Consider the following 10857-nt stretch of genomic DNA (forward strand, 5'->3'; position numbering starts at 1 on the left):
AAAGTGAAACCTCCAAAATCAATTTGTGATATACTTACCCACAGCCACCACTACTGGAAACAGGCCCTTGTTGGTGAAGTTCCTTTGAATTCTACTTTCAGTCTGAAATGAACTCCAGTTTGTTTTCTGCGGTAAGAATTTCAGTGAGAATGTGTCCTCCTCATTGCAGCACTCCATGTGGAAGGGACTCTGGTGGAGAAACTTTTCAGCTGTGTGTTTTAAGTGGAGCCAGGATTAGAAAGACTCTCCCTCTCTTTCTCTTGGGGATTCTTAGCCACCTGCTTTCTCTCAACTTAGTCCTCAAGGGACATGAAACTGTCTGTGCTAGATTGGAGCTATTCTAGTCAAAGAAAATTAAAAGCTGGTTCAAACAGCAAAATGATGTTTAGCATTTGTTCTCTGGTGTGTGTAGAGGAAGTAACACTCTTCTATTTGTTGTGGGTCTCTGGTGTCACATGACTGAACCTAGATGTGTGTTCTTCAGAATTCTGTGGAGGGCAGTTCTGGCCAGCTCAGCATCTCCATGTTGTCATTGTGCTAGCGACCTTAGGGTCCACTTGGACTTATGCTTCCTGTAAGTTCAGAGGAGCATTTGGGTCTCATTCTTCTCAGTGCTTCCTTCAGTGGACGTCTGAAGTTCACAGTTTTATTGGGAAAACATACTCTGGGCATTTCTCTCAATGATGAAAAGAAAATGGGTACTGCAATATTAAAACAGCATACAGATCCAGTCTAGTTTAATAAGGTTCTTACAGTTCACTGGAGACATTTGTTCTGAAGGTGGCTTTAATTTCTCCTGTCATGTTTTTGCTCACTCTTGGATGTAACAACCACCGTGCTTGAACTACATCTTCTACTTCTGTTTCTACATATACAGTGAGCAGAGCACATACTGTAATATCACCATCCATGATTTTCCTTTAAGTGATATCAGGTTTCCATTAGCAACCTCAATGTGAGAAAAGGGTGATTAGAATCCAGTAAGACTACTTGAAAAAAAAGGAGATCATATTTATACAATTTTAATTATAATATTTTGTTTTGATGGCTCTGCACAGTGACTATGAAGACACAGTTGTTGACATGAGTCAGTAGTAATGGGACAGCAATTTTTTTTTTTTTTTTTACAATTGAAAGTTTTATTTTTTGGAAGAAAAGGCCTGGAGAATTCTATGGTTTGGATATAGTTTTCCACCAAAGGTTCATTTGCTGGAAGCTGGGTCTCCAGCTTTAGAAGTGGAGCCTAGTATAAAGTAGTTAGGTTATGGGACTCCACCCGCATGAATGGGTTCATTCTTGTGTAGAATTGTCTTGTGGGAATCATTCAGGTCTCCTATGACCGGGTTTCCATGAGTTGGTTAATATAAAGCAAGGCTATCCCATGCCTTGGGCCCCTCTGCATTCTGCCAGTTCCCTTTCTACTTCTCTGCCTTCTGATGCAGCAAGGATGCCCCTCATCAGGACTCTTGTGTCTTCTTCTTTGGTCTTTCTAGCCACCAGAATCTAGAGCCAAATAAACCTCTTTTTCTTCATAAAGTACCAAGTCTCAGTTTTTTTTTTTTACAACAATATCAAAAGAGACTGAGACAGGAGAGACTACGAGAACCTAGAGGAAGCTGCAGAATGTTAAAGAGGGAGAAGAGAAAGGAAATTTTTCATTTTCTTTTTCTTTTTCATATGATATGATCCTATTGTTAACATTTTCTTAATTGCATGAAATATTTAACTGATTTTTTATTATTTTTAAAAGCCACACTAAAGTGTCCTAGAATGTAAATGACCCTAAAGTTATAAAAAAAGTGTAACTCAAATGTTTTACAAATGTATGTAATATTATAAATACAATATTGCTAATAATAAATATAACCATAACAACTTTCTTGTGTCTAAAATGTAGTAGCGCCCATATTTTAACATTTCTTATGTTTTCTTCATAGAAGAAAAATTCTTGATTGTCAGCATTATCCCATGTTGCCAATGCCCCTTTTAGAGACTGAAATACATCTAGAAATAGCTTTAATCCATTGCAATATTATTATTTGTGTCAAAATTGAACACACTGATGCTCTTACTGTGTAACGATAAAAAAAATCATATAATGGTTTCCCCTTTTACTTCTCTACCTGCCTCCCTTCTTCCTTTTATAACTAGAATGTGCTCTGCTGCAGGTGAGACATAGTATACTGAGTCATTCACACAACCAGCATCTTTTGGGCAATTGTATTTAGAGAGTACATAACATGAAAGGCCAAGTTTTAAAGTTATTTGTAATTATTTCAACAAGTCTGCAAGGTAACTGTTATTATTGTGATAGCATCAATAAGGAAATTGAAGTTCAAGGAGGTTAAATATCTCAAACTAAATCCTACTTCTACTTCTGGAAACGTCAAGGAGGGGTATTTTTATCTCTCCAAGTACAAGTAAAAACCCTGACCAATATGTATATAGAATAATGTTAAGAAGACTCTGAATGGTGGTGAGAAAATATATCACTTTCAACTTTGTAACTCAAGAACCAACATGGTAGCAAGTCCCCTGGGCTTTTCATTGTCTCATAGATTTCAGATTGGAAATTGAAGATGCAGGTAACTGGTAAATGCCAATAGGCAAAGACAAAAATAGTCCAAACAAAAACCTGTGCTTCCATCCAGAAGAACTGGAAAAGGGCAGCCTAGCAATATTGAAAAAAAATTATACAGTAAATGCTCTACTATATTCTAAAATAACAGAAGATGTTGTGGCCCTATCCACACTCATAATAGTAAAGGCTGAATAATAACTTGCGCTTCAATGCCTGCCTGAATGTAACCAGGTACTTTTGATTTCTCCCAGGTTGGGTCAGAATGCTGAGTAGTGCAACAGATTTATATTCCTATCTATGAAGAATGAGGCACCCACCTTCTCTCACTGTGATGGTGTAAGAGAGGGATCAGTGGAGACAGCAAATGTTTTAACTACAATATTTTAATTTGTTTATAAGATACAAGACACTAAGATGTTCTGACTTTAGTAATGTTTTTTAAAAAGTAAAATTTTCATTTTATGTAAATTTTTAAATATTTGGCACAAAGTTGTATATACACCACCTGGTAAGATATGTAAGGACTGAAGCATCTGTAGAATGGCATTATTTTTCATTCCTGACTTTATTTGTGCCTTGTTCCTTTCCTTCTTTATCAGTCTTGTTAATATTTGATAAATTTTGATTGTCTTTTGAAATAATGAACTGATTTTATTGATATATTGAATTTTATTTTGTTTTATTTTTTCCAGACAAAAAGTATTTTAATAATAGTTCAATTTTGAATCATTTCTATGGGGTACTTGTTTCATTAATGCCATATATTAATTGTACATCTAATTGGCTTCACCATGACTTTTCCAGACATGCATATCCTTCTACCTTTCTCTACTTCCTCACTCTCCCTATCTCCTCCCACACCCCCATCCTAAAAGGTCCCCTTTCAAATCTTGGGTTTTTTTAAGTTTCTGTATATGAGAGAAAACATGGGATACTTGTCTTTATGTGTCTGACTTCTTTTATTTAATGTGACATCTTCCTATTCCATCCTTTTTTCTATAAAGGGTGTGATTTCATTCTTCCTTATGACTGAATATACTCCCAATGTGTACATAACTAAAATTTTCTTTATGTATTCTTCTGTTGATGGGAACTTGGCTGATTGCATCTCTTGGCTATTGTGAATAGTGCTGGCTATGCAGGTATCTCTTTTTTTATGCCAACCTCATTTCCTTTTAGTATACAACCAGTAGTGGTATAACTGGATGGTATGGTAGTATAAAAAAGAATAAAAAAGAAAGATTACAAAGAAAAGGAGAAAAGAAGAGATAGATATGGAAAGAATAAAAGAAAGAAGGAAGAGAGAGAAAAACCACCACAACAAAAAAATATTACTAGAAAATAAAAATATCCTCGTCACCCACGTGCTTGAATAAAAGGGCGAGAATGTATGCTCACACACACACATATATACACAAATACATATAGTATAATTTGTATTTTACTATCCATATTTTGGTAATAATACATTTATGTTACTATATATAGTAAAATAATAATTTCATCAGTATTACATAAAGTAAAATAACAATTTTACAAAATATAGAAAACATTATATATACACATGCATCTATGTGTACATCTATATATACACTCATGTTGCAAGTGTTGTATCATGTGTGTCTATCTGGCTGTTTGAGAGTAAGGGTTGTTGTCAGGTATGAGTACAACGTCGAAAATTTGTCAGGTGCAATATTATATAATCATATAGCTGATCAAACTTTGCAGAAATTAAATGAGTAATCTAACTTTGTTGTTATTGATGTTTATTCTTTACCTTTGGAACCAACAGTCTAAATTTCTTTTGCTTTGAATCAGTAAACTCTCTCCTTCTCCATCCTGCATTATGTTAATTTTTTACATGTAAGGAAATGTGTAATGGTAAAAATAATTTATTAACCAAGACAAGAAATAACTAAGGGTTGCAAATACGTCTCCCTTTGTATTAGAAAATTGAAAAATCCAGGGACTCTACACTTATAAGAACAATTAAGTCTTGAAAACTTAAAAGGTTTTTTTCATAGAGCAAAGGGAGTGGTATTGTGGTTCCACTCCTTTATCATTTTGTTTTCCAAGTGGGAGAAGACAGTGCAAATGTCTATAGTATCATCTCCATCTCCGAATTAAGATGAATATGTTGTACTGGAATTTTTCAACCGTATATCAAATGAAGATTTAATTTTATGCTTTGAATAATTGAGGGGAAAACATGTTTAAATAAACCTGAACAGTATCCTTAGAAAGAGACTATGAGTAGATGATATTCCATAACTATATTGGAAAGTTCTAATAAGTTCATTTACCATGTTCCTTATGCTTGGAAAAAAATTCCTTTGAATTGCATGGAACACAAAATAGCCTTTAAAAACATGCATATAAGTGTAATGGGACCCTCCCTTAGAGATTAAGGATTTTAAATATATTACAGAAATGTGACACATTTTCCATTGATATATACCCCTGCAATCATGCTGAATTTATTTAAATTAATTAGGAGACTACTGGAGATTGAACCCAGAAGCACATTATATTGAGATACATCCCTATCTCTTTTTAATTAAATTATTTATTTATTCTAATTTGTTATATATGACAGCAGAATGCAATTCAGTTCATATTACACATATAGAGCACAATTTTTCAAGTCTCTTGTTGTACACAAAATAGTTTCATATCATTCGTGTATTCATACATGTATTCAGGGTAACGATGTCCATCTCATTCCACCATTTTCCCTACCTCCATGCACCCTGCATTCCTCTCCCTCTCCTTTCCCCTATCTAAAGTTCCTCCATGCTTCCCCCACCATTCCCATTATATGTCAGCATCCTGTATCAAAGAAAACATTCGTCCTTTGGTTTTGGGGGATCAGCTTATTTCACTTAGATTAATATTCTCCAACTCCATTGATTTACCTGCAAATGCCATGATTTTGTTCTTTTTTAATGCTGAGTAATGTTTTCTATCTCTTTTTAAATAACTTTTCATTTAAAGATAGGTCTAAGTTGCATAGGGCCTCACTAATTTTCTGAGTCTTGTGTCAAACTTATGATCCTCCTGTCTCAGCCTCCCAAGCACCTGGGATCATAGTTGTGCACTATGCCCAGCAATCATGTTTCATTTTTAAAACAGAAATAATTAATTCAAAGAGATTTGGTATGCACTACATAATCTAGGTCAAATATGTGCACTGTGTTGAGAATATGCGTAGTATTTAATAAATAGCTGAAATTTTTATAGCTATAATTTTAATAATCTTTGAATTATGCAAAGGGATATTGATATAGAGTTAGGATTCCCTAAAAGTGGTCAGGATATAAATATTAAATTTTTGAAAATTTAATAATTTTCATAATTAAAAGAATACAAGCCATACATCTGTGAGCACTCATAGAACATAGATAAGAATAAGTCATATATGCAGTACAATTTAATTTACAGGCCAAAGTGCAGACAAGCTGGGCTGCCACAGTAGATTTTCTGATGACATGAGAGACCAATTATTATCCCATGGATTTTACATGCTGATTCAGAAGTTTCTTTGTGGCTTTCTTAATATCTGTATTTCTCAGTGTGTAAATGGCTGGGTTCAGCAGAGGTGTGATTACTGTGTAAAACACAGCTAGAAACTTGTCCACCCAAGTGATGCTGACTGGCCACAGATAGATGAAGATGCAGGGTCCGAAGAACAACACCACCACTATGATGTGGGAAGTGCAGGTCGACAGGGCCTTTGAGGCACCACTTTCAGAGTGAAGGCGGACAGTTAATAGGATATAGGTGTAGGAGACCAGCAGAAAAATGAAGCAAGTTGTTGCCAGAATACCACTGTCTGCATTTATCAGCATTCCCAAAATATTAGTGTCCGTGCAGGCTAATTTAAGCACTAAAGGAATATCACAGAAAAAGCTGTCTACTACTCTGGGACCACAGAAGGGCAGCTCCAAAATCATAAACAGTTGACTCATGGCATGCACAAAGCCAATGATCCATGATATCAAAACTAGCCAGATGCACTTTTGTCTGTCCATGACGCTGGAGTAATGGAGTGGTTTGCAGATAGCCACATAACGGTCATAGGCCATTGTCACAAGAAGCACCATCTCATCCCCTGCAAATAAATGAACACAGAGGATCTGGCTCATGCATCCCCCAAAAGAAATGGTCTTCTTGTCCTTTAGGAGGTCTGTGGTCAATTTAGGGGTGGTGACTGAGGAAAGGCAGAAGTCAACAAAGGAGAGATTAGCTAACAGGAAGTACATGGGGGAATGAAGATGGGGGTCAGTGATGACTAACAGCACAACAAAGAGGTTGCCCACCATAGTCATCATGTAGAGTATGGAGAATGAGAGGAAGAGGAAGATCTGTAGCTCCTTTGAGTTACAAAGTCCCTGCAAAATGAACTCATGCACCACAGACTGGTTTGCTTCTTCCATTTAGTATTTTCTGTTCTAATGGGATCCAAAGAGAAAGTAATGAACTTCTAGAATAAAAACAAGAACTTAATGTTCAGCTTACAGGGGTAACTATATCTCATGCACAAAATGGGAATTTTATTTAGCATTGTACTAAACTTGAGGTCTAAAATAAATTTTTCTTGAATTTAGATGTGTGCACAGCCTGTGGCTAAGCAGGAGGCTACCAAAGTATAGAAAGGCAGGTCGAACATCACAGCAGTCCATTTGGTGGAAGAAAGAGAAAAGAGGTGGAAGAAGTGGCTACATTTGACTGATTATTAAGAAGATAGAATCAATCAGGTATTTGTGATAAGGGAGGAAGGCAAGAGTAGAAGAAATCTTGGGCAATTGGTGAGACAGTGGAGCTACTCGTTCATTGTTGCTCTCCTGATCTTCTTATAGCCCAAGAATTTATTTGATGTACAAAGGAGAGAAGTTTTTATAGACTCAAAATAATAATGCTGTGATGTGCTTCATTGGAAACCTCACTCCATTTTACACATCAAAGGAAGTACAATGCTGCACATCCCTAAGTGGGTTGATGCTATATTCTGAGGAAATGAGAAGTACATTATATTTCTTGCTCAGTGCATCCCTGAAGGTCATTTTCAAGTATGATTACAAAGTATCCTAGATCACAATTTATATTTTGCTCATGTTTTCCATATGCATAATAATTATTTTGTAATACTTTTCGAATACTTACAGTGAGGTTTTAATAAATCTTTAATATAAATCTTTCCACTGTCTTTTTAAAGAGCTTTTGAAGGCATAATTGACATATAATAAACTGGAGACATTTGAAGAAAAGTGTTAAAAGAAAAAAGAAGGGCAAGTCAAAAAAACTTAACTCATCAAAAGTGCAATATACACACTTATCAAAATGAATATTCTGATTTAAAATATGTATAATAAAATATTCTCCATAAACAGTTTTTCCAAGTCATAAATGAATCTGCCTCTTCTGCAAGAAAAATTTGTCTTTAGTGCACAGCTATAAAATGTTTACTCTTTTTATTTTACCAGAGTGAATCCAGAGCAACTATGTAGATATATTCCAGATGCAAAAATATATTTCTTGTACATAAATCTATTGTTAAATGTATATGTAAAAGGAGAATTAATTGAATCAAAGTCTACTTGCAAAGTATGTGAAAAACTGTTCATCGAATCATTTAAAATAGGGGAGTTAGCTACCAAAAATGTCCCCAGATGCTGAATGCACATTTATATCATTATATACTGTATTTCTGAATATATTGAATTCCTCTTTAAGAATATATTTTTTCAAAACTGTATATTCCTTGGCCTGAGCAATGCCCCTATTGTCATACCTTGATGGGATCCTGGCTCTTATTGGTAAGACAGGTATCATGTTAGGGAATAGTTTAAATGATCATTATGTGACAGCTAGCCCCTCATGGGATATAATAAAATTATAAGCTCATTTGTTTTTAAACTATTCAACTATATTATTTCATTTGCTCTCCTTGAACTATTTATATTTATATACCAGAAAGCCCCAAGTTCATTTTTTAAATTCCTTCCTTCTTTCTTCTCCCCCTGCCTCCCTCTCCTGTTCTCCTTCCTTTCTTCTCTCCTCTCCTCACTCCCTTCCTCATTTCCTTCTTTTTTTCTCCCTTTCTTTCTTTGTCTCCTTCCATCTCAATTTCAATGTTTTTTCCCTTATCATTTTTAGGTTAGAAACTGGAAGATTCCAAATTCAACAATTACCAGATATTATATGCCAGCTTTGTATTAGGCACATTGAAAGAATCATATTTTAATAAAACAGCATTTATTGCCATTTTGCAGATGTGAAAACTCGATTTTCCCATCATATGGCTAGAGAGCTAGAATAGAAGCTAGGTCTGTCTGATTTCAAAGTCTGCAATATAAATTTCATGTTAGACATGGCTTTTGATAGAAATATTGATTTTGAGAGGACTAAGAAATTAATAATATTTGTGAAATAGGACATATTTTTCTATGAGGAGATAATCAAAATAAAAATAAACTTACATTGCATATGGAAGTAGAGAAAGAAGCTAATTATATATTAAAATAATTTTAACTTAACCATTTCTTTTCAACTTGACTATACATTATCCTACTAATTATAGTGCCTGAGTATTTCTGCAGCTTTTTGCACTTTGAGCAAAAGATATGAATCATCACAATCCAAAAAGAATTAGAAAATATTAGGGAAAATTAAATCACCTGTAAAACAGCTTCCTAAACCTGAGGGTCTGGGAGTTTGTAAGAGTGTAGAAGGACTTTGTCTTTTGTTACTTTGTGAAACTGCTGTAAAGAGTCCAGAAGTCTCAGGGACCAGTTGAAAAAAAAAAAACTATATTATTTTCTGATAGCACAGCAACTAAATAATAGATTTAGCTATGAAAAACCACTCAACAAAACAACAAAAAATATCCTTAAATTATTGGATGGGATGCAGTGTAAGTTTAAAATCATATAGTTTGTGATTTACTTACGCTACAGGAGTCAGCTCTGATACCAGATTCTCATAGGATGACAAAGCTTACCCTAAATTCTACTTTACATCTCAAGCCAAGTACAGTTTTTTTTAACGAGGTGACCCGTGTTGATGACAGTGTGTGTTCCTCAGTGTGAAACATACACACTGTGAAGAATAGACCTGGGCTAGAGACTTTTCAGTTCTGCTTTTAAATAGGGCTAAGTATGTGGAGAGACTTTTGTTTACATGTTCCTTCGGGACCTTAGCTTTCAACCCTCCCTGATTTGAAAACTCATCATGTGATATTGCACCATTTTCAATGCTGGGTGCAAGTTAGACCAAGTTACAATGTAAGAAAAGAAATTTTAACTAAAAGGTAAATTATTTTGGCCCAGACATGGGAGAATTGTACATTGTTGGTTGGCATGTGAAATGGTAGAGTTGCTATGAAAAACAATGTAGAAATTCCTCAAGACATTAAAAATAGAATTATCCTGAGACCCAGCAATCTCTACACTGGGCATACATTTTGTAGAAATGGAATAAGTATTTTGAAGAAATACATAATTTTTCATGTAATTTGAGGTACTATTCTCAATAGCCAAGATACAGAATCTAAGTGTTCATGGACAGATGAATCAATAAAGAAAATGTGAGTACATATGATGGAGTATTATTGCCTGTCATTTCTGACAACATGAATAAATTTTAAGGGCATTATAGTAAAGTGAATTAAAACCAGTTGCAGAAGGTCAAATGCTGCATGATTCTGTTTCTGTGAGGAATCTCAAATGGTTAAACTCATAGAAGTGGACCACAGGATAGTCATGTCCAGGGGCTGGGGAGGAGGAAAAAAAAGAGAGGCATTAATAACTATAAAGATTTAATTATGACAGATGGATGAGTCCTGGAGATTCACCATATAACATTATGTCCAGATTAAATAACATGGTATTGTAGACTTAAATATCTTTTAAGAGAATAGATCTAATGTTGAGTTCCTACAAGAGAAGCCAAAAAACAAATAGCAAAATAACAAAAATTAGCACCCCCAACCCAAAATACCATACATCAAATCAAACAAAACCAAAAGGATCCAACAGAACTCTGGCAAGTGCTGGATATGTGTATTATCTTGGCTGCGGTCATGGTTTCTCAGGTGTGTGCACAGATTAAACTCATCACACCATACACAATAATTATATGCAGCCATTTTGTATCAGTTTTATCCAAATGCTATTGTTACTTCTGAGCTTGGAGCAAATCCATCTGTTAACTGTTTCTATAAAAAATGAGAAGGGTATATATAGTTGTCCGTCCTCACTTATCCACAATTTCATTTT

The 10857-nt window shown here is 34.7% G+C and overlaps 1 protein-coding gene across 1 annotated transcript; it reads right to left on the reverse strand.

The window, feature by feature from the left end:
• Positions 1-1374: 1374 nt before the first annotated feature.
• Positions 1375-7017, reverse strand: LOC143394718 (olfactory receptor 4K2-like). The gene is made up of 3 exons (XM_076849372.2): positions 6117-7017; positions 4885-4946; positions 1375-1503 (listed from the first exon to the last, which is right to left on the reverse strand). Exons 1-3 carry the CDS (start codon positions 7015-7017, stop codon positions 1375-1377), a joined length of 1092 nt encoding a protein of 363 aa, XP_076705487.2.
• Positions 7018-10857: the final 3840 nt, after the last annotated feature.

The sequence above is a fragment of the Callospermophilus lateralis genome, chromosome 3 (genome assembly GCF_048772815.1).
Source record: "Callospermophilus lateralis isolate mCalLat2 chromosome 3, mCalLat2.hap1, whole genome shotgun sequence".
Lineage (NCBI taxonomy): Eukaryota > Metazoa > Chordata > Mammalia > Rodentia > Sciuridae > Callospermophilus > Callospermophilus lateralis.

What these genes read in the sequence shown, in the direction of transcription:
- LOC143394718 (XM_076849372.2), bottom strand. Translation starts at nt 7,017, where the DNA reads ATGGAAGAAGCAAACCAGTCTGTGGTGCATGAGTTCATTTTGCAGGGA. An exon ending in TAAGAAAGCCACAAAGAAAC is followed by an intron (nt 4,947 to 6,116) that starts TTCTGAATCAGC and finishes ATATGCATGTTT; the next exon opens with TTAAAGGCTATTTTGTGTTC. An exon ending in TTCCAAGCATAAGGAACATG is followed by an intron (nt 1,504 to 4,884) that starts GTAAATGAACTT and finishes ATTTGGCTCTAG; the next exon opens with ATTCTGGTGGCTAGAAAGAC.